The 25,000-nt window shown below is 44.5% G+C and overlaps 1 protein-coding gene across 1 annotated transcript in view; it reads right to left on the reverse strand.

The window, feature by feature from the left end:
• Positions 1–25,000, reverse strand: part of TTC14 (tetratricopeptide repeat domain 14) — a 1,552,254-nt gene that overhangs the window by 1,295,643 nt on the left and 231,611 nt on the right. The window contains exon 4 of the mRNA XM_044070762.1: positions 6,491–6,690. Within this exon, the coding sequence (XP_043926697.1) occupies positions 6,491–6,690 (200 nt within the window). The remainder of the gene's footprint in view (positions 1–6,490; positions 6,691–25,000) is intronic.

The raw sequence follows: 25,000 nt of genomic DNA on the forward strand, positions 1-25,000 counted from the left end.
AACACACATAGAAAAACATGTACACCTCTGCCCAACATGACACCACTCAAGAAAACACTAAATTTGTTTCATTCATGGTTTGCATAAAATGTTTACAAAATGTTTTATTAAAAAAAATGATACAAATAAATCCGTATACTGTCAAAATGCAACGAAGCACCTAACTCATCACATGGCGTGATGCAGTTGTACTGTGTAACAAAACACCAAGCACAAATGTATAAAAATAAAAATGCTGTTACAACTGCATAATGGAAAATGGAAGGGAAACCGAATAACTGTAAAACAAATGCTCAACTGTAAATTTATGCGCTGATGTTGTCATCTTCATTTATCCTTTACCTTTGGGACACTGTTTTGATCCTCAGAACCAGGTTGGCCGTTACACAGCTCGTGCCAGCCAAAAACTCTCAAGCCAAGACTCTACCCACAATACCACTCTCCAGATACCTCAGATCTTGTTTCCTGCTCTTGTCACAAGACGCGTCAGCCAGGTTCTATCATCAGCTAAATAAATTTCTCATAATTCTACTCTACTCCTTTGCTTACTTCCTTCTGTATGATTACTTAAATCTTTACGTATCATCAATGGTTATATTTCTTCTACCCACAATGCCTTTTTGTTTATACCTCTCTCCCAACACTCCGGTGTGCTCTTGGTTTAAATGAGTGAGTATGTCGTTTTTTGCCTTTAGGTATTCTTGTCTACTACCATTGGTAGTACTTTTCCTTCCCTACCGCTCTTTGGTAGTTCTGGCCTACCATTGTTGGTAGCCATTTCCTCCCTCTGTGTGTACGAGTGCTGTCTGACTATTGTTTTTTTCTGTCAACATGGTGGACAAATCCAAAGGAACAACCGGGTTTAAGCAATGCCATGGTTCTAGTAGGAAGATGCCCAACTCAGATGGGCACTCGTGTGCACTGCTTGGGCCCGGTGCATCTTCAGCAAGACTGTACAATTTGCCAAGCTTTTTTGTCACGGGGTCTTGTAAAAAGGAGAAATAAATTAATCTTAAAAGGTCTAATTAAGACCTTTTGAGGAGGCATCCAAATCCGATACATCTTCACCCTCTTCCCCCTCTTCTTCCTCTGAGAACTGGGATAGCTGGCAGCACTACAGTCTAAGACTAAAAAAGTCACAGATCCCACTTCCCTGGTACCATCTGCCATTACTACATCTGCACCATTCGTCTCGGTGCTAGCCACCTCAGTACAGATGACTTCCCTGTTGGTACTAACTACACCAGTATCACTTTCAGAAATTATGGAACAGACACCATCCTTGGCGCCGAAACAATATATTCGATATACCCAGGACAATATATTCCCCCTTCAAAATTGACCCCTTCATGGGACAGCTCCCAAACCCATTCTTAGACCAGAATCTCCTCAGGCTTCTCAACCAGTTCCTACAGGAGTCTGACTGAAGTTGATTCTGTAAAGCTGGTGGATCAGCTCTTCGTGGCTAGGGGTCTTTACCTCCCAGGCCCCACTCCCTTCGGAAGATGGGGTGTTCTCTCCCAGAACTTCACCTACTTTTCCTCCTCTAACCTTAACTGAAGGCTTAGAGTTTATGATTCCAGTTCCTCCAGCACCTCTGGTGCTGACAGCTTTTTCCCACGGTCCCATCAGAACAGACTTCCGGGGCTATAGCTCTGCTGCCTGGTGTGGAGTCTCAGATCAGCTCCTATCTTTTATTCTGAGTTGTCCTTGACTATCTGAACTTCAGCTGATGTTGGCTCTCTTCCTTAGATCCTGCTTCAGGGGCAGGTTTCTTTGAGCAGAGTGGAACCACAGTTCCGGCCTCTCATCCCTCTTCAGGGGGACCTGCCTTCCATGTTATGGAGAGAGGGCACTGGCCTTTGCAGGCTGTCAGCTGGCCCCTCCAGTATCAAAGTATCGCAGGACTCCCTCTCATCCAGAACCACCACCAACCTCCACGCCTGGACAGCAAGCAGCAAGATTGCAGGATACCTCAGTGCAGGGCCCCTCCTCTTCAAAGTCCTCCGCAGAGATTCCCACTGAGGAAGCACCCAGGAAAAAGATGTGCAAGAGGAAACATTCATTCTCCTGAACAATTTGTCACAGAAGACATGGACTTGGATGATGGGGAGGGTTCCCCACAGTCACCCCAAGAAGATGTCTCCTTTGCAGACATCCTAGAAATATTGAAACAGAGGGAAGCCCAAAGACCCTACCTCTGAGGAGTCTGTACCTACAAGCTTTTGATTCTTGCCCATCTACTTCTTGGGTGACTCCTCCTGCTGATGACCTTATTAAATTGAATTGATCGAGCAGTAGGCTTGGAAGGCCCCTGATTATGTACAGCCAATCCCCAGAAGACTGGACAAAATCCTTTCAGCTGCAGAGGACCACCAGCACTGGACTAAAAGTTTTGCAGCAGATGGCATAGTGGGTGCAGCAGTCACCAAAAAAGAACTGAAGGAAGAGAGTTCCACTGTTCATCCTCCTGAAAGTCCAGGGCGATGGGCAGATTTGGAAAGCGAGTGTATGCATCATCTACCTGTGCTCCAAGTCCTTGAATTTTATGGCACACTTTACTAGGCTCCAGAGGGATCTGATCGAGTTGTATACCCATGCAAGAGCCATGTCTGAAGAGGTCCAAGATAAAGTGGCCTTCCAGCTGGCTACCCTGAGTCCATTTCCAACTTGTGCAAGAGGCTCATCACACATGCAGCTTAAGGGATGACAAAGGCAGTGGGTTCCAGCACTGCCATAAGGCAACACACCTGGATGCGCTTGTGAGTATGTGGAGCCATTTAAGTCTTTATGTCAATACTCCTTTTGACAAATCTTCCATATTCACCCCCAAAGTCAAAGACACATTAGCCACGTGCAAAAAAGATGTAAAGGATGCAGTGGGCATTCGTTTTTTGACTCCCCAATGGTCCTACTCTAGGAACCACAGGTGCGGAAAGATGTGGTTCAAAAAATCCCAAAGGCCTTATTAGGACACACAGTAGTGGCTCCCCTCGGGGAAGAGGGGGAACTCCAATGGAAATGACACCTACGAGGGAGAGGTGGCCTGCAAAATCAGGGTTCCAGAGAGTCTCCCTACAAGCATTCCTGAAAGGAAGCCCGATTGCTTACTTCAGGAAGCAGTCTGGGGAAGATTCTCCTTGTACCGGACAACCTGGCAGGAAATGACAGACACTTTAATGCCAAGGATCATTGCCAGAGGTTGCCACATCCCTTTACACTTATTCCAAGTTCAAGATGATGATACCCTGATGTTCCACCCAATCAGATTCAAAGGCTGCTAAAAAAAAAAGTCATCCAAGAAGTCCCACCAGACCAAACAGGATACAGATTTTACTCACGGTTCTTTATGGTGCCAAAGACAGGGGACTTGACCAATTTTGGATCTCAGCATTTTAAACAAGTTTTATCAACATGCAAAATTCTGCAAAGCCATAGTACAATCTGTTCTATCTTTCTTAGAGAAAATGATTGGATCTTCAGGATGCGTATTACCATATAAAATGGACAAACGCTACAAAGGTTCCTCCGCTTTCAGTTAGGAGCCAGTCATTTTCAGTTCAGAGTGATGCCTTTTGGCCTCACCACAGCCCTGAGGGTGCTCATGTTTTGCAGCAATAACAGCTCACTTGACACTGCACAGGTTCTGGGTGTTTCCTTATCTACATGACTGGCTCATCACAGCTCCCACCAGGCATCTACAACTCCAAGCAACAGATTTTGTTCATCTGTATGCTCACCTGAGCATTACAGTCAACCACCCAAAATCTCAACTCACTCTGGCTCAAGACCTAGAGTTAACAAGAGCTCGTCTAAATACCACCACTTTTACAGCTTCACTTCCTTTTCACAGGCAGCAGTTAAGATCCTAAGTACAAGTCTTACTTTCCAACAGCAGGGTATCTGCACTTTTAGTCCTTCAAGTCTTAGGGTCCATGGGCAGCAGCCATTACCTTACTTCTGCTAGCAAGATTTCACACGAGACTTCTACACTGTCTTTTGGCATCCCAGTGGTCCATCCTGACCTATCCAGTGACTCATCCCATTTTAATCGCAAATCATTGCAAGAGGGACTTACCCTGGTGGATGGAATCATAGGAAATTATCTTACGCCATCCCTTCGTCTCTCCCCAACCCAAGGCCATAGTGACCACAGACACCTCCCAGATGGGGTGGGGAGGCATTACCTGGAAGAACAGTCCAAGGCACTTAGTCCACAGTGGAGGCCAATCTACACATCAATGTTCTGGAATGGAGAGCAGTGCTCTTAGCATTGTAAGCTTTCCAAGCTGGTCTCCATCCAGGCCCGATTGCAATTCAGACATGTCAGTAGTCTGGGTACATCAACAAACGGGGCAGAACCAAGGCTTACCCCTCTGTGTTGAGAAGCCCTCAGAGTGTGGCAATGGGCGATATTCTCCAACCTTTTTCTGACAGAAATGCACATCTCGGGAGACCTCTGACAGGATAGCAGACAAACTGAGCAGATGCATTCTCCTGCCTCATGAATGGTCTCTCAACCTCAGAGTGGCGAAGGAGATTTTCCATCACTGGGGAAAGCCTTGCTGCATCCTCTTTGCATCAGCCCTGAACAAGTGCAGCAGCTATTTTGCCCTAATCCCCCCTCCAGGAGAGTCCCTGAGAGACTCTCCTTCACGACCGGCCCTCTGGGCTTCTCTATGCCCCCCCCTCACTGATCCCCCACATCTTAAAGAAAACCAGCAGATTGAGAAGCAAGTTGATCCTCATCGCGCCCTTTTGGCCTTGACATGTCTGATTCCCCTTTCTGTGGCCTCACCTGATTCACAGTCCTTGGATTCTGGACCCAGTTCCATTTCTACTTCATCCAGAGGGACTGGTGCACCCAGATCTTCCAAACCTCAAGCTTACAGCTTGGCTCCTCCAATTCCATTAGTCACTAGGCAGAAAAATGTATCTTCTCTCCAGAAAATTTTATTGGCTTCTCAGACCTTCCACCAGGAAACTTTACAATAGCAAGTGGAAAAGATTTTCTATTTGGGAGCACAATAATGGACTTAACCCCTTCTCTGCACTAATTGAAAAAGGTTCGAGTTTTTAGCTATGCTTTTCGAACAAGGAGCCTCAACTTCTACCATAAAGGTCAGACTACCCGCTATTTCCAATTTCCACAATGGCTATGAAGACCATTCACTTATTTCCCACAGACTGTGTAAAATGTCCCTGAAAGGAACCTTGAGGATGAAACCATCATATGAAGACCCTCCAAGTTCCTTGGAATCCAGCTATAGTTCTGCAGTCCTTCGTACTTTCCCCCTTTGAACCACCGGCTACTTGTCACTTAAGTTTGTCATGGGGGACCATTTTTCTTATGGCCATTACCTCTGCCAGAAAAATTTCCAAAATACAAGCTCCATCTTCAAAACCCCCATATCTGACCTTTCATAAGGATAGGGTTTCACTAAAAACCAATCCATCTTTTCATCCCCAGGTGATCTCAGAAACTTTTACTCAAACCATTGACCTGCCTTTTGTTCTCGCCAAAAAAGTTTCCAAAAAGGTGAATATTCCTTATTTGCTGGATGTTCACAGACAGTTACGCTTCTACCTCAACAGAATTGAAGCATTTAGGAAATCTGAGCATATGGGGAAATCTGTTTCAAAAGTCACCTTATCAAGATGGTTGAGACACTTACTTTCATATACAATAAAAAGAATATCCAGTTACCAGTACCAGTCAAAGTACATTCTACTAGGACAATAGCTATGTTTACTGCTTTCCATTCCAAAGCTTCCATGGATGAAATTTGAGCAGTAGCAACCTGGGCTACTCCACATACAATTACTCATTACAAATTGGATTTGGTCTCAAGGGGAAGAGCATCCTTTGGCTCTATGGTCCTCAGGAACATCCTTCCATAGATAAGGCCACCCAAGATCCAAGTAGCTGGGGACTCTGTCCCAAAGGTCAAAGATAAATGAAGACTGAAATCAGATTAAGAAGTTATGCACTTACCATAACGTTCTGTGTTGATCTTCATTTATCCTTGGTACCCCACCATCCTTCCCCCTCCCGCAGACTCCTTGGAGGAATGGATGCTTGTCTTGGTAATTTGTCAGGTTTGACCTTCCACATAGCCTCTTCAATTCTACAAACATTCGTATGACTTCCTGTGTAGCTGCAAATTCAGAGGCATTCTGGAGAGGGGTGCTGTGGGTAGAGTCTTAGCTCGAGAGTTTTTGGCTGGTGCGAGCCGTGTAACGGCCAAGCCGGCCCAGATGATCAGAACTGTGTCCCAAAGGTCAAGGATAAATGAAGATAGACAACACAGATGGAACATTATGGTAAGTACATAACTTCTTATTTTTGTTCAGTTAATAAAGACTTTACTACATTAAAAAAATGACTACTCACAAACAATCAAAAGGCATGTACTTCACATGTATAAAATATTTTTCTTCTGTTTGCATTCCCCACTTTTCTCTTAGCACTTATACAAGTTCTGCTTACACTGATTTCCAGATGTTCGATATCTCTTCCAAGACTGCCTCCAAGGCAGATTAAAGTCATGAAGAATCCAAATTCCCGAATGGATGTAATACGGCCAACAACAATATCACCACGTTCAGTATCCCGAAAAAAAAGCTCTCTCCTGATTTTGTCTGGCACATCCATAAACAGCTCAACTGGTGGCATAATGGCATAGTAATCTAAAAAACAAGATTGAAAGTGTTTTTTTAATTACAATTTCCACAAGCTAAAGTTATATGGAGTTACAGTTCAGATGAATGACTGTCCACACCAGTTCTTGTATCAGCCTACTCATGTACCATGTCCCATACTTTTTTTTTTTTTGTTTTGTTGCTTTAATGAATTTGGTGATGCTGCAACTGAAGTGCTTCTGTGAAGATGAGAGTTCAGAAACAGATTACAGGGGTCACTACTGTTGCATTTAAGGTTCCCAAGTACAACAGATCCTGTACAGAATGCTCTTTCTGGTACACTAAGAATGCATATTCAGTGTACTCCAAAATGGTAAACTGAGACTTCTAATACTACACCTTAACCAGCTGAAGAGAAACACTCCAAGCCTTCAATCAGCAAAAAAAAAAAAAGAAAATGTGAAATAAAGAAACTCACATAAAATACATCGACAACTCCAAATATTCGTCTTTTCTTTATGCCACCAACAAAAAAGGAAACCCTAAAGAAAATACACAAACCCTATCCAAAAAAATGTAAAAAAGTGAAACCCATCTAGTGTTCTGTGGAAGACAAGGACAGTACTTCTAGACTGTTAAAATAGGGCAGTGATCCCCATTCTCAAAAAGGGACATACGAGAAAGTTCCAGTTGTAGATGGATCACACTCCAAAGCCTCCCTGGAAAAAGGAAGGACAGAATGACTAAGAATAATTCATCCAACAGTCAAGCCATTGACTGCAGTGGTGAAATGCAAATTCTGTTGCAAACATAAAACAGTGCATCAACTCTTTGTCAAAGCACAGAAGCTGGAGACATTAAAATCCGTCAATACCATACTTTGTGGGCTTGGAGAAAAACACAAATGCCTACTCCAGAATGTCCTGTTGGGTTATAACAATAAGAAGTATCCTAAGCCCAGTACAGCATGCCACTCTACCCTTCTATCTGAGAAAACAGAGCTGCATTAACATTCAAAGCATCAAGTCAGTTGTGCTCAAGACAAGCACAGTACACTACTAGTGGCATGTCTAGTCCCACCCCCACATCCTGTATGCAGCTTTCATAAAGTGAATATCAGAATGCAGTTAGAGTGAGAAAAGTATCTAATCTAAGGAAATAAGGGTGTCACCTTTGTTGTTAGCAGATAATGAGTTGGCCTCTAAGGACTGTGATCTTCCTCACACACTGGAGTGATTCACTGCTGAGTGTGAGGTAGCAGTGATTAAATGAGCATATTCAAATCAAAGTTTATGGTTTTTCCGTGGAAAAAAGGCTGCTCTCTGTATATAAAAAGAAAAGCAAGTACTGCGTGTGGAGGAGTTCAAGTATTCTAGGGTCTTAGTCATGAATGAAGGTGGAGGGGGTAGGGAGAAAATTGAAGAGATAGGTGCAGCAGTGGTAGTCTGCAGGCCTTGCACTAGACTGTAGTCCTGAAAGTCAGAGTCACAGGATGTAGCCCCTAATCTACTGATGAGTTTACACCCTTATCCTCTCCTACTGTCATGAGCTTTTAGCAGTAAAGTAGGAAGAGCTCAAGGATACAAGTAGCAGAAGTTAGGTTCCTTTACAGGACAGCTTGGCTCACTTGCTCAACACACTACAGATCTCTGCAATTTGGAGGGATTTTGGAGTAAATCTTTGACAGGAGTCAGTTTTATGTTGTCTGAGCATAATGTGAGGATGCCCCATGAGTGCTTGCTTTGGAAGCTGTGAAAGACACTGCCCCACAGCAAACTCAAAACATGTTGGAGGAATTATACACCTCAACTTACCTAGCAATCTCAAAGCATGAGCTGGAGACAATCACACTGAGAAAAAGTATATTTGGGTCTGCCTTGCTTAGCTTATACCACTATGACCCTCAAGAAGACAAGAGGTTCAAAAAATGGACAGATGGATAATCACACTCTTGGCTAATGCAACACACCACTGCACTCTTCCATTAATTAACAGTCTGAGGAGAACTGTATAATCAACATCTTCCTGTGGTAAAATGTCATTTCTATATTCAGCGACTGTCAGTCTTATCGGCTACCAACACTTCTTCCACAATATATCACCATCACTGAACTCTTCAAATGTAAGTACATAGCTGATCTCTTCCAATTTTTCTTCCTCTTGACATGGATGAAAAGTACAGTTTTGTACCTACCATAAATGTAGATGTTCGAGGATTCCATTGCTGCAGTCCTGACTATTGGGTATAGTCCGCGTCCCAGTCGGCCCGAATACCAGAGTATAAGGCTGACGTCGGTCATGGCGCCTTAGACTGACGTCAGTACGTCAGGGTACTAATGCGCATGACCGACGTCATTTCCTCAGTCTTTTCTTGCCCCAGATGTCAGAAGACCCAAAAGACAAGTCCCAAAAAACCTGCACCAAAAAACATGTACAATATATACAACAATATATACAAAAGATATAAGCATGTAAACTCACCTACACAACCACCCCTAAACATAGAGGGGAAGGAGGGAGGGTATTGGACTGCAGCAATGGAATCCTCGAACATCTACATTTATGGTAGGTACAAAGCTGTACTATGGTCTACGCCTTCCATTGCTGCAGTCCTGACTATTGGGTAGAATCCCAAAGCAGAGGAAAGGGAGGCTGGCAAATTATAAGGAAGTAGGAGCTGATAACATGCCCTGCAAAACAGCAGTGGCAAAGCCAGCCCTAGACTTAGAGTAGATAGGAAGATGATAATGCTTAGAGAAAGTATGCACTGAACTCCAAGTAGCTGCTTCCAAAATATCCTTAGTTGCCACCCCCCTTAGAAATGCTGTTGAAGTGGCAGTAGCCCTAGTGGAATGAGGCCTAATCCCAGCTGGAATCTCCTTGCCATGATGGGAATAACAAAATGCAATGCAAAAGCCAATCCACCGGGAGATAGTTTGTTTTGACACAGGCTTGCCCTGTGAACTCAAGGCAAAAGAAACAAACAACTGCTGAGACTGCCTAAAATCCTTAGTCCTGCTTAAATAATATCTCAATTGCCTGTGTACATCTAAAGTGTGCAAAATCTTTTCCCCTTTATTTTGGGGATCTGCATAAAAAGTAGGCAAATGAATAGTTTGGTTTAAAGCCACACTAGAAACCACCTTAGGCATAAAGGAAGGATTAGTACGTAATGATACCCTATCCTTATGGAAAATCAAAAAGGGCTCTACTGCCATAAGGGCCTGCAACTCAGACACCCTTCTTGCAGAAGTAATGGCCAACAGAAAAGCAGTCTTCCATGACAAGTATTTCAACTCAGCAGTAGCCGCAGGCTCAAAAGGTTGTAGAGTAAGTTTTTCCAACACAAAATTGAGATCCCAAGCAGGAGTAGGAGCTCTAATGGGGGTCTTATATTCTTTGCCCCTCTAAGAAACTGCTTGAACAAAGGATGCGAAAACAAAGGTGGGTCACAATCATAATGAGCTGAAATTGCTGCAGCATGAATCTTAATGGAAGAGAAGGACAAACCTTTGTCCAATAACTCAGTAAGATATTGAAGAGCCACACTCAAATTAGGCTCAGAAATCTCCAAATTCTTTGCTGTACTCCAAAATAAAAATCTCTTCCATTTGTCTGTACACCTTCCTTGTACTAGGTCTTCTAGCTTCCATAATCACATTTAAAACTTGTTGAGGAAGTTGAGACCTGCTGTGCTTCAAGAGAGAATATGCCAGGCTGTTAGATGAAGAGAGTGAAGCTTGACATTGAGCAGATGACCATCCTTCTGAGATAACAAATGAGGAATCAGAGGTAAAGGCCATGGAGGCTTCCTTACCAGACTCCGTAGTAGTGGATACCAGTGTTGCCGAGGCCAATCTGGAGCTATCAAAATCATCCTTGGCCTGTCTTGTCTGACCTTTAATAATACCTTTGGAAGAAGAGGCAGAGGTGGAAAGGCATAGACATGAAGGTTTTTCCAACTGAAAGACAGAGCATCCACTTTCCAAGCTGTGTGATGAAACCCCTTTGTGCAATACTTTGGCAGCTGGTGGTTTAGTGGAGAAGCGAACAGATCTATGTCTGGAGTTCCCCATGACACTGTCAATTTCTGAAATACATGAAGATCCAGTTTCCACTGTGGGGATCCATGATTTGTCTGCTTAACACATCTGCTAGGGAGTTCTGTGCTCCTGGCAGAAACCTTGCCTGAAGAGTTAGTTGCAGGCTTAACGCAGTCTCCCATAAAATCATTGCTTGCCTGCATAGAGGATAAGAATGTGTTCCCCCTTGCTTGTTGATGTACCACATGACAGTTGTGTTGTCTGTTAGAATCAACACCTGCCCTGGAAGAAGTAACTCCTTGAAAGCCATCAATGCAAACTGGACTGCTAACATCTCCTTCATGTTGATATGTAGATGCTGTAGTCTGGCAGGCCACTTGTCTTGTATCCACTTTCCATTTAGATGAGCTCCCCAAGCAGTGTCTGAGGCATCTGTCGTTAAAATCTGACTCGCCTCTGGCCGGGTCACAGAGAGTCCCTTGTTTAGGTGACATTCCTGAGCCCACCACAAGAATTCCTTTTGAAAGCAAGGTACTATTTGAATGACAGTGTCCAAATCCTGGCAGTGCTGTGTCCATACATTTTTGAGATACCATTGCAGCTTCCTCATATGCAGTTTGGCATTGGGAAGCACCAGAATACAAGATGCCATGAACCCTAATGCTTGAAGGACTGTCCTTGCAGTCAGCACGGACTGATGAGATAGTTGATGGAAGTAAAGTGACAGACTCTTTTGTTTGTCCGGGGTTAAAAAGGCCATCTGGGCTGCTGTATTCAGTCTCACACCCAGAAAGCACATGTCTTGAGAGGGTACTAGACTGGACTTTATTTCGTTCACAGAATACCCTAGGCATCTTAGCACTGCTATGACATATTCCAGATGCTGTAGAAGGTCTTCCTTTTCTTGAGCCAGAATCAGGCAGTCGTCCAAGTAAGGATAGATTTGAATGCCTTGAAGCCTGAAGTAAGCTATCACTGGAGCCAGAACCTTTGTGAATACTCTGGGCGCAGTAGATAAACCAAAGGGCAATGCAGAGAACTGATAATGAAAATTTCCAGTTCGAAACCGCAGATACTTTCTGCAACTTAGCCTTATAGGCACATGAAGGTAAGCTTCCTTGAGATCCAAAGTTACCATATAGTGATCCTTGCCCAGCAGAGGTAACAGTTGTTGTAACGTCAACATCTTGAACTTGGGAATGTCCAGATAAGTGTTGAGGATAGATAAATCCAAAATTGGTCTCCACGTGTTCCCCTTCTTTGGTACTAGGAACAGGCGAGAATAAAATCCGAAGCCCCTTTCTGACACAGGGACTGGCTGAATGGCCCCTATCTGGAGTAACTGAGAAACTAGCTTGTGAGCCTCTTTTCTTTGTGGAGGAGGAACATCTGGCATGCCTTTGAAAGGGGGCATTGTGTGGAAATAAAATCTGTAACCGTGATGAATGATATCCAGCACCCATCTGTCTTGAGTGATTAAATCCCAATTTTCTTTGAAAAGAGACAGTCTTCCTCCCAAAGGAGCTGCCAGACGAGAATCCACTGGCAGCTGAAAAGGCAGGTCATTGGGTCTGCTTACGAAAGGACTGACCCCTGCCCTCACCAGAAGTCTGAGCAGGTGAACTCTCTGATCTAGGCCTAAATGAACCTTGAGCCCTGCCCCTACCACGCCTAGACCTACCCCTAGACTGGGAACCATAAGCAGGATATGTCCACCCCTTAGCAGGCCAATTTCTACTAAACTTGGAGGCTGCACCTGCAAAAATCTTTAACAGTCTGCATAGACTTAGCTTTGTCCTCCATTTTCTTTAAAACTGCTTCCACAGGCGGTCCAAACAACACATCAGACTGTAAAGGAGCATCCAAAATCCTGGTCTTAACATGCTCAGCTAAATTCTGATCCTTCAACCAGGCATGTCTGCGAAGAACAGAACTAGTAGCAGCCACCCTCGAGGAGGCCTGAACAGCATCAAAACCACACTGCAAAGAATGCTTACCCACTTGTTCAGACACATGAACCAAATCCAGCAATTCTTTACACTCAATACCTTCCGCCAAAGCATCCACCTTAGATTTCAATTGTGAAAGGAGATAATTCTGATATTTTAGCATGTGAAACTGACAATTCAACGCCTCATGGCTAGAGTGGAAGAAGTATACACTTTCTTACCCCACCTATCCAAAGCCCTTGCCTCTTTATCAGAGGGTACAGGATTTTTAACCACAGAAGCTTTAACACCTTTAGGCCCCTGAGAAACAGTTTCTGGGTCCCCTAGGACTCTTAAACAAATACTTATGAGCTTCGGGCACCCTATAATACCTATCAGGCTTAACAGGAGCAGGAGGCAAGGAGTCAGGGTTCAGGGAAGCCTCTGCAAAACATCCTCCACCACATTCAACACAGGAGGAATAGCTAAGGGCCTATGCTGGGGTAAAACAAGAATTCCCTAAGCCTTTTCCTGAATCAGAGTAATCCTGGCCTTCCCATTTAAAGTGCTCCCTCATGGAGTGAAGAGTCTCTGAAAATGAAAAATCCTCAGGAGGAGAAGCTGTAGGAGTGGAATCATCCACATCAGAATCAGAATAAGTAGGAACTCTTGTAAGTCTTCCACAGAAGACTCTGAAGCCTGTGAACACTGTACAAAACTATCAAACTCCTGTTCCACCCTAGGCCTCTTATCAGGCGGGGCATAGAACCTCTAATTAGAGTAATCAAATCTTCTGCCATTTTAAGCATATGTTTCTTAGGCACAGAGCCCAAATGCTAGGAGAAGCCCCCACAGAAGCTGAACTTGGCCTACCTCTAAAAGAAGCTTTGGCAACAGAAGGAGAGGCCCTAACTACCTTGGGAAGAGAGGGAAGAACAGTTACCTCAGAAGCCCCTCAGCCTGGCCTACCTCCTGAGAGGGCACATCCTGTAACAATAAAGTATCTGCCTGAGACTCCATGGAGACTCCTGGCAAAACCTCTGGCTCCACTGAGCCTACTAAAGAACCGACGTCCGGGACTGCCGGTTCCTCACCCCTAGGCTTCACTGTTTTGTCCTTGCGCTTCTTGATGAAGCGGCGTCGGAGCATCCGACGGCATATTGTAATTGCAACGCTTTCCAAACACTAACCTAGCACAATCTAGCCTCCTCTTAATAGTGCGCTTGTTAAATCTAGCACAAGAGCGGCAACCAACAACGCCGTGCTCAGGCCCTAAACAAGGTATACACAATGTATGATAATCCCTATGCGGTATCTGCTTCCCACAAGAAATACAGTTATTCACTTTTTCTGACATCCGTTAAATACTGAGGCAAGAAAAAACGAAAATGTTCCCCAACGGGGTTACTTAGCCAACTCTGTTTCGGTCTGAAACTCCGGTTTCGGAAAATCTCAGAACGCCAACCTGCACTCGCAAAATTGCTTCTGCATCGGACCATGCGGCAAAAAAGACTGAGGAAATGACGTCGGTCATGCGCATTAGTACCCTGACGTACTGACGTCAGTCTAAGGCGCCATGACCGACGTCAGCCTTATACTCTGGTATTCGGGCCGACTGGGACGCGGACTATACCCAATAGTCAGGACTGCAGCAATGGAAGACGAAGAACATCCCCCACCTCCTTGTATGTTTGTATGTAAAACCTTCTTATCCACACCAGTAAAAACATTTTACAACTTGCAAAATATTTCTTCAAAAGAACAGCAGCTGTCCAAATGATAACAGAATACAGACATCCAAAAACTGAAAGGCTACTAAAAAACAAAGAACATATCTAACAATGGCAATGACAAATGTTGCAAATAAATGCGTTCATTCATCTACTACTTTTACCACAATACTCTCCATAACCACTACAAAAGTCAGTCTGAAAATCGTAACAGTACTAGAAATGTTTGAATCACTACAACAGAACTTGTGAAATGTAGCTATAAAAAGTACAGTTGTGTACCTACCATAAATGTAGATGTTAGAGTGTATTCACTGTTGCAGTCATTACACTTGGGTTATATCCTGCTGGCAGGCTACCCGCAGTCGGCCTGAATTCCAAAGTCCTGGTCCGGCGTCAGTTGCTGTCACCTGTTCCCTGACGTCAGTGCGCCAGGGGTATAAAAGATGCAGCAGATGCCATTTTCTTCAGTTTTTCTTGCCCCAGATGTCAGGTGCCCCCTAAAAGATAGGCTAAAAATTCTGCTCATAAAAAAGCATGCACTAACAAACATTACCTTCATCTACAAGCAAATACACCACATAGGTTGTATAGAATAGAGAAGTACAGATAAGTCCCAGCAATGAAAGGGGGATGGGTGGGAGGGTAACCTGAACTGCAACAGTGAATACACTAACATCTACATTTATGGTAGGTACACAACTGTACTATGTTCGTGTTTCACTGTTGCAGTCATTACACTTGGGTTGAATCCCAAAGCAGAGGTTGGGTGGGTGGGCCTAAATAGAATTAGGAGTGGCTATGAGGCACTGCAGAACTGCAGTGGCAAAGCCTGCTTTGGATTTAGAGTAAAGAGGTAAGTGGTAGTGCTTTGTAAAAAAGTGTTCACTTAAGTCCAAGTTGCAGCCTCCAAAATGCCCTTGGTTGGTACTCCTCTGAGGAAGGCTGAAGTGGCTGCTGCTCTGGTTGAATGTGGCCTAATGCCTTTAGGCACTGATTTGCCATGATGTGAATAGCAGCAACAAATGCAGTGGCCTATCCATTTTGAAATAGTCTGCTTTGAAATAGCTTTTCCTTGCGATCCTGCTGCATATGCCACTAAGTTGGTCAGTCTTTCTAAAAGCTTTAGTTTTGCCCAAGTAGAAGCGTAGCTGTCTGTGTATGTCCAAAGAATGCAGAAGTCTCTCCCCCTTATTCTGTGGGTTTGGATAAAAGGTAGGCAAATGAATGGTTTGGTTAAGGGCCACACTGGACACTACCTTAGGCATAAATGTTGGGATTGTCCAAGAAACCCTGTCCGGATGGAAAATAAAAGGTTCCACAGCCATTAGTGCCCGTAACTCTGAGACTCTTCTTGCTCAGGTTATTGCTAAGAGCAGAGCTGTTTTCCATGATCAGTATTTTATCTCAGCTGTATTAGCTGGATCAAAAGGAGGCAGTGTGAGCTTTTCCAAGACAAAATTGAGGTCCCATGCAGGTGTTGGAGGTCTGTTTTTGACCCCTCTGAGGTACTGCCTTAGCAGTGGATGTGAAAAAATAGGTGGATCCGTATTGTAAAGAGCTGAAATGGCAGAGGCATGGATCTTAATTGATGAGAAGGATAGGCCTTTATCCAGCATCTCAGTTAGGTATTGTAAAATCTGAGGAATATTTGGTACAAGCGTGTCCATTCCTTGTGCCTGGTTCCAATCACAGGATCTCTTCCATTTTTCTGTATAAAATTTTCTGGTGCTGGGCCTCCTGGCCTCCAAAATAACATCCATAACTGCTTTAGAGAGGTGTGTTCTGAATGGTTACATTATCAGCCATGCAGCCAGATTTAGGGTTCGGAGTTGGCTGTGCAGGATCCGATTGTTTTGTTGTGTCAGCAAATGAGAAATTTGAGGTAATGTCCAGGCTGGGCCTCAAGACAAGCTCTTTAGGATTGGGTACCAGTACTGGCGTGGCCAGTCTGGGGCAATCAGTATCATTTTTGGCTTCTCTTGCCTGACCTTCAGTAGTACCTTGAAGAGGAGAGGCAGTGGAAGGAAGGCATATACTGTAAGGGTTTTCCAACTGAATGATAGGGCGTCCACTTTCCATGCTTGTGTGATAAGTCCTTGTGCAGAATATCTGTAGTTGGCAGTTGTGCTGGGAGGCAAACAGATGTCTGGGCATCCCCATTTCCTTGTTATGCTGAAGATTTGTGGATCTAGTTTCCACTCGTGGAGGATCCATGAGGTTTCTGCTTAGTTCGTCTGCCAGAGTATTTGTCTTTCCTGGCAGAAACTGTGCTTGCAGGTGTACTTGATAAGTAAATGCTGTGTTCCACAAAGTCATGGCTTGTCTGCAGAGGGGGAAGGAATGTGCGCCTCCTTGCTTATGTACCACATGACTGTATTATTGTCCATCTTTATCAGTTGTTGTCCTGGATGAAGTAGATCCTTGAAGGCTGTCAGGGGATTCTGTACAGCTAGCATCTCTTTTTGATTGATATGAAGATGCATTTGGCTTGCGGGCCATGTGCCTTGAACACATTTTCCTGCCATGTGGGCCCTCCAGGCATAATCTGATGCATCTGTTGTTAGTGTCTGCCTGGATGTAGGTAAAGTGAATGGCTGTCCCTTGTTGTGGTGACAGGCCTGGGCCCACCATCGAAACTCCTGTTGCAGGTAGGGAATGAGGGTAATTGTTTACAGGCTGTGACAATGTTGAGTCCAAACACTTTTTAGATACCATTGTAGTTTCCTCATATGCAGTCTTGCATATGGAATTGGTAGAATACAGGATACCATGAAGCCCAAAGCCTGCAGAATTTTTCTTGCAGATAACTGGGTCTTTGCTGCCATCATTTCTAAGTAAGAAGTCAGGTCTGGCATGAGATAAGCCATCTGGGCAGTTGTATTTAAGCTTGCACCCAGGAATATTCTCTCTTGAGGGTGTAACAGTTTTGATTTCTTTTTGTTCACTGTGTACCCTAGGCAAATTAATCTTTTTACAAACGCCAGATGCTTCAGTAGAATGCCCTTGTTCTCTGCTTGAATAAGGCAGTCGTCCAAGTAAGGATATATTTGTATTCCTCTGTCTACAAAATGCAATTACTGCTGCCAGGCATTTTGTGAAGACTCTGGGCGCAGTAGATAAGCCAAAGGGCAGTGCAGATAATTGGTAGTGCATTGAGCCAGCTAAGAATCTGAGGTATCTTCTGCAAGATTGTCTGATTGGGACATGCAGGTATGCCTCTGAGGTCCAAAGTTACAAGCCAAGCCTTCTTGCCAGCATGGGCAGAAGCTGCTGCAGAGTCAACAATTTGAATTTTGGGACGTCCAGAAAAGTGTTTAGAATAGACAGGTCCAGTATTGGTCTCCAGGCTTTGTCCTTTCTGGGTACCAAGAAAAGTCTTGAGTAAAATCCTTGTCCCTGCTCTTGCTGTGGTACTCACTGAATAGCCCTCATGTCCCTGAGGGATGAAAAGTACAGTTTTGTACCTACCATAAATGTAGATGTTCGAAGATCCACATTGCTGCAGTCCTTACACTTGGGTAGTCCGCTGTCCTCGGTCGGCCCGAATATCAAAGTATAAGGCTGACGTCGGTCAAGGCGCATTTGACTGACATCAGGACGTCAGGGTACAAATGCGCATGACCGACGTCATCCTCAGTCTTTTCTTGCCCCAGATGTCAGAAGACCCTAAAAATAAAGGTCAAAACCAAAAGACAGCAAACAACCAACCAACCACCCTTGCACTAACTATATGTACAATATATACAATATACACAATATGTACAACCCAACCCACACAACCACCTCTAACTACAGAGGGGAAGGAGGGAGGGTAAATTGGACTGCAGCAATGTGGATCTTGAACATCTACATTTATGGTAGGTACAAAACTGTACTATGTTCTTCATCTCACATTGCTGCAGTCCTTACACTTGGGTAGAATCCCAAAGCAGAGGTAAGGGAGGATGGCTAACTACAAGGAAGCAGGAGCTGCCAAAATGCCCTGCAAAACAGCAGTGGCAAAACCAGCCCTGGATTTAGAGTAAAGTGGCAGGTGATAATGCCTAGAGAAAGTATGCACTGAACTCCAAGTAGCTGCCTCCAAAATATCCTTGGTTGCCACTCCCCTCAATAAAGCTGCTGAAGTGGCAGTAGCCCTAGTGGAATGAGGCCTAATCCCAGCTGGAATCTCCTTGCCATGATGGGAATAACAGAAAGCAATGCAAAACCCAATCCACTTAGAAATAGTTTGTTTTGACACAGGCTTGCCCAGAGAACTCAAAGCAAAAGAAACAAACAACTGCTGAGACTGCCTGAACCCTTTAGTTCTGTCCAAATAATAACGCAACTGCCTGTGTACATCTAAAGTGTGCAAAATCTTTTCCCTTTATTTTGGGGATTTGCATAAAAAGTAGGCAAATGAATAGTTTGGTTTAAAGCCACACTAGAAACCACCTTAGGCATAAAGGAAGGATTAGTACGTAATGATACCCTATCCTTATGGAAAATCAAGAAAGGCTCAACCGCCATAAGGGCCTGCAATTCAGAAACCCTTCTTGCAGAGGTAATGGCCAACAAAAAAGCAGTCTTCCATGACAAATATTTCAACTCAGAAGTAGCTGCAGGCTCAAAAGGTTGTAGAGTGAGTTTCTCCAACACAAAATTGAGATCCCAAGCAGGAGTAGGAGCTCTTCGTGGGGGTTTTACATTCTCTGCCCCTCTAAGAAATTGCTTGAACAAAGGATGAGAAAACAATGGTGGGTCGCAATCATAGTGAGCTGAAATTGCTGCAGCATGAACTTTAATAGAAGTGAAAGACAAACCTTTGTCTAGTAACTCAGTAAGATATTGAAGAGCCACACACAAATTAGGCTCAGAAACATCAAAATCATTTGCTGCACTCCAAAATAAAAATCTCTTCCATTTGTCTGCGTACACTTTCCTTGTACTAGGCCTTCTAGCTTCCAAAATAACATTCAAAACTTGCTGAGGAAGTGGAGGCCCACTATGGTTCAAAACAGAATATACCAGGCTGTTAGGTGCAGAGAGTGAAGCTTGACATTTAGCAAATGGCTGTCCTCCTGACAACAGGTGTGGAATCAAGGCAAAGGCCATGGAGGCTTCACCAGACTTCTCAGTAATGGGTACCAGTGCTGTCGAGGCCAATCCGAGCTATTAAAATCATCCTTGGCTTGTCCTGTCTGACCTTTAGAAGTACCTTTGGGAGGAGAGGCAGAGGTGGAAAGGCATACACATGAAGATTGCTCCAATTGAAAGAAAGAGCATCCACTCTCCAAGCTGTGGGATGAAACCTTTTGTGCAAAACTTTGGCAGCTGATGGTTTAGTGGAGAAGCGAACAGATCTATGTCTGGAGTTCCCCATGACACTGTCAATTTCTGAAATACATGAGGATCCAATTTCCACTCGTGGGGATCCATAATTGCCTGCTCAACACATCTGCTAAGGAGTTCTGTGCTCCTGGCAGAAACCTTGCCTGAAGATTGAGCTGTAAACTGAGAGCAGTCTCCCACAAAATCATTGCTTGCCTGCATAGAGGATAAGAATGCTCCCCTTGCTTGTTGATGTACCACATGACAGTTGTGTTGTCTGTTAGAATCAACACCTGCCCTGGAAGAAGTAATTCCTTGAAAGCTATTAATGCAAACTGGACTGCTAACATCTCCTTCATGTTGATATGTAGATGTTGTAGTCTGACAGGCCACTTGTTTTGTATCCACTTTCCATTTAGATGAGCTCCCCAAGCTTTGTCTGAGGCATCTGTCGTTAAAATCTGACTCGCCTCTGGCCGGGTCAGAGAGTCCCTTGTTTAGGTGACATTCCTGAGCCCACCATAAAAATTCCTTTTGAATGCAAGGTATTATTTGAATGACAGTGTCCAGATCCTGGCAGTGCTGTGTCCATACATTTTTGAGATACCATTGTAGCTTCCTCATATGCAGTTTGGCATTGGAAAGCACCAGAATACAAGATGCCATGAACCCTAAGGCTTGAAGGACTGTCCTTGCAGTCAGCCCGGACTGATGAGATAGTTGATGGAAGTAAAGGGATAGACTCTTTTGTTTGTCCGGGGTTAAAAAGGCCATCTGGGATGCTGTATTCAGTCTCACACCCAGAAAGCACATGTCTTGAGAGGGTACTAGACTGGACTTTATTTCGTTCACAGAATACCCCAGGCATCTTAGCACTGCTATCACATATTCCAAATGATGAAGAAGCTCTTCCTTCCTTGAGCCAGAATCAGGCAGTCGTCCAAATAAGGATAGATCTGTATTCCTTTTAGCCTGAAGAAAGCTATCACTGGAGCCAGAACTTTCGTGAACACTCTGGGCGCAGTAGATAAGCCAAAGGGCAATGCAGAGAACTGATAGTGAGAAGTCCCAGCTCAAAAACGCAGATACTTCCTGCAACTTAGTCTGATAGGAACATGAAGGAAAGCCTCCTTGAGATCCAAAGTTACCATCCAATGATCTTTGCCCAGCAGAGGTAAAAGCTGCTGCAACGTCAACATTTTGAACTTGGGAATGTCCAGATAAGTGTTGAGGATAGATAAATCCAAAATTGGTCTCCACGTGTTCCCCTTCTTTGGTACTAGGAACAGGTGAGAATAAAATCCTAGGCCCACTTCTGGCATAGGGACCGGCTGTATGGCCCCTATTTGGAGCAACAGAGAAACCCGCTTGTGAGCCTCTATTCTTTGTTGAGGAGGAACGTCTGGCATGCCTTTGAAAGGAGGCAAGGTATGGAAATAAAACCTGTAGCCGTGGTGTATGATATCCAATACCCATCTGTCTTGGGTAATTAAACTCCAATTTTCTTTGAAAAGTGCCAACCTTCCTCCCAAAGGTGCTGCCAGACAAGAAGGCTCTGGCAGCTGAAAAGGTAGGTCATTGGGTCTGTTTACGAAAGGACTGACCCCTGCCCTCACCAAGACTGTGCAGGAGAACTCCTGTTCTAGGCCTGAAAGAGCACTGAGCTCTGCCCCTACCACGCCTAGATCTACCCCTAGACTGGGAATCATAAGAAGGATACGTCCACCCCTTAGTAGGCCAATTTCTACTAAACTTTGGAGGCTGGACCTGCAAAAAATCTTTAACAGTCTGCATAGACTTAGCTTTGTCTTCCATTTTCTTTAAAACTGCCTCAACAGGAGGACCAAACAACACGTCAGATTGTAAAGGAGCATCTAAAATCCTTGTTTTAACATGTTCAGACAAATTTTGATCCCTTAGCCAGGCGTGCCTGCGAAGAACTGACCCAGTGGCAGCCACCCTAGACGAGGCCTGTACAGCATCAAAACCACATTGCAAAGAATGCTTACCCACCTGCTCAGAAACATGTACTAAATCTTGCAACTCTTTACAATCAATACCTTCTGCCAGAGCATCAACCTTAGACTTCAATTGTGAAAGGAGATAGTTTTGGTATTTCAACATGTGAAACTGGCAATTCAAAGCCCTCATAGCAAGAGTGGAAGAAGTATAAACTTTCTTTCCCCATCTATCCAAGGCCCTAGCCTCTTTGTCTGCAGGAACCGGATTCTTAACAACCAAAGCCTTAACACCTTTAGGCCCCTGGCTAACAGTTTCTGGGTCTGCCCTAGGACTCTTAAAAAGATACTTATGAGCTTCAGGCACCCTGTAATACCTATCCGGCTTAACAGGAGCAGGAGGCAAAGAATCAGGATTAAGAGAAGCCTCTGTAAAAACATCTTCCACTACATCCAAAACAGGAGGTATAGCCAAAGGCCTATGCTGGGGTAAAAACAAAAATTCCCTAAGCCTTTTCCTGGAATCAGAGAAGTCCTGACCTTCCCACTTAAAATGCTCCCTCATGGAATGAAGAGTTTCTGAAAAAGAAAAATCCTCAGGAGGAGAAGCAGAAGGAGTAGAATCATCCACCTCAGAATCAGAATAAGGAGAGTACTCCTGCAAGTCTTCAGCCGAAGACTCTGAAACATCTGAAGCCTGCTCAAAACCCCCAGCTCAGGCTCCACCCTAGGTCTCTTATCAGGAGGGGGCATAGAACCCCTAATCAAAGTAATCAAATCTTCTGCCATTTTAAGCATATGCTTCTTGGGCACAGTTCCTGAAGAGCTAGGGGTAACACCAACTGAAGCTAAACCTGGCCTGCCCCTGGGAGAAGCCTTTGAAACAGAAGGAGAGGGCCTAGCCACCCTAGGAAGGGAGGGGAGTATAGTAACCTGAGAAGCCCCCTCAGCCTGACTTGCCTCCTGAGAGGCCACATCTTGCAATAATAAAGTCTCACCCTGGGAACACAAAGAAACCTCCAGTGGAACCACCGGCTCCACCGACACCTCTAAAGAACCAGCGTCCGGTACAGACGGTTCTTCTAGCATAGGCTTAACTGCTTTGTCCTTGCGCTTCTTCGAAGAAGCGGGCGTCGGAGCATCCGACGGCATTTTATAATTGCACCGCTTCCCAAAGACTAACCTTGCACAATCCAACCTTCTCTTTATAGTGCGTTTATTAAATCTAGCACAAGAGCGACAGCCAACAACGTCATGCTCAGGCCCTAAGCAAGGAATACACAAAGTATGATAATCTCTATGCGGTATCTGTTTCCCACAAGAAATGCAATTATTGACTTTTTCTGACATCCGGTAAATCACGGAGGCAAGAAAAAACTAAAATATTCCCAACGGGTACTTAGCCAACTTTGAACTCGGTCTGAAACTTCGAAATCGAAAAATCTCAGAACGCCAACCGGCACTTGCAATGCTGCTTCTGCATCGGACCATGCGGCAAAAAAGACTGAGGATATGACGTCGGTCATGCGCATTTGTACCCTGACGTCCTGATGTCAGTCAAATGCGCCTTGACCGACGTCAGCCTTATACTTTGATATTCGGGCCGACCGAGGACAGCGGACTACCCAAGTGTAAGGACTGCAGCAATGTGAGATGAAGAACATCTTACTTTCGTGCCTCTGCCCATTGATTGTGTGGCAGGTCTGGCATACCTTTTGTCTTTGGAAGGGTGTGGAAGTGCAACCTGTAGCCCTGCAACACTATATTCAAGACCCATTTGTCCTGGGTGATCATGTGCCAATTTTGTGAAAAAAGTGCTAGTTTTCCCCCTAAGGGTGCTGCCAAAAGTTAAGTGCTTGGCCTTGGCAGAGGGAAATCATTGGGACTGTTTCCTGTATGGCTGTGATTTGTCTTCTCCCCTTTTGGAGGTAGAAGCACCCCATTGTTTAGGCCTGTATGAGCCTTGGGGCTGGGATTTGCTCTAGGGAGTCTGTATCTGCCTCTCTGTGGCCTGACACTGGAAAGGACCAATTCTTAGAAGGCCAGTTCCTGCTAAATCTTGGTGGCTGTACCTGTAAGAAATCCTTAACTGTGTGCATAGATTTCACTTTATCCTCCATTTTCTTCAACACCTCTTCTGCTTTAACACCAAACAAAGTATCATGCTGTAATGGAGCATCCAATAATTTTGCTTTAACATGATCAGGCAGATTCTGTTCCTTTAACCAAGTATGCCTTCTAATGACAGAACCCGTAACAGCGGCCCTGCAAGAGGCCTCCAGTGAATCAAAATCACATTGCAAAGTTTGCTTTCCCACTTGTTCAGCTGCATGCAATAAATCCTGCATTTCCTTGTTATCAGAACATTCAGAATTTGTCAACATTTTCTGTTTTAGCAGAGACATTAAATATTGCTGACATTTAAGCATATGAAACTGAATTCAAGACCCTTGCAGCCAAGGTAGGAGAAGTGTAACCCCCCCCCCATCTGTCCAGTACCCTAGAATCCCTATCAGAGGGGACAGGGTTTTTTGCAGTGGAAGCCTTGACCTCATTGGGACCCAGCGAAATAGTTTCTGGGTCAGCAGCAGGGTTTTTTTTATAAAAATTTATGAGAGTCTGGAACCCTGTAGTATCTGTCTGGCTTAACAGGTGCAGGGGCTAAAGAGTCAGGAGACAGGCCGGACCCTGAAAATACATCTACAATGTCTAGAATGGTGGATTAGCCAGAGGTCTGTGCTGAGGTAGTAAAAGAAAGTCTGAGCCTTTTCTTAGATTCTGACTAATCTTGGCTCTCCTAGTGAAAATGCTCTCTCATGGTATGCAGGGTTTCCCAAACAGAATAATACTCCTGAGGAGAGGCTGAAGGAATAGATTCTTCAGCATCAGAATCCTCATAGGGAGGAAGAGAGTATCCCTGTTCAGAAGAGGAGTCAGAGGAAATGGAACCTGATCAGAAGAGTCGTATTCTGTGTCTTGCCTAGGCCTCTTATCAGGATGGGGATGGGAACCCCTGATCAAAGTAATTAGGTCTTAAGCCATTTTAAGCATCTGCTTCTTAGGCATGGAAGTCTGTCCAGGAGAATGCTGTACTTCTTTCTTTGCCTTTAGAGCTGTTTTAGTCTTTGCCTTTGAAGCTGAGGCTGGCTTGACACAACTGTGTAGGTCTGAAAACACCCTCAGAAGCAGATGCCTGCTCAGCAGCTCTGGACCCATCTGAGGGAATAGTTTCAGAGTGTCCAATACCTTGAGCATCCAGAGACCTAGTCAGCTCCATGTGGCAGTCTGAAGCGGCCTGTGGCTCTGAGGTAGCGGGCATCAGGGGCTGCGAAAGCACAACACTGATAACCAGCGACTGGTCTAGTGGATGCTTCATTGGTTTTAGA

The sequence above is a fragment of the Protopterus annectens genome, chromosome 4.part1 (assembly GCF_019279795.1).
Source record: "Protopterus annectens isolate FY-2018-M chromosome 4.part1, PAN1.0, whole genome shotgun sequence".
Lineage (NCBI taxonomy): Eukaryota > Metazoa > Chordata > Ceratodontiformes > Protopteridae > Protopterus > Protopterus annectens.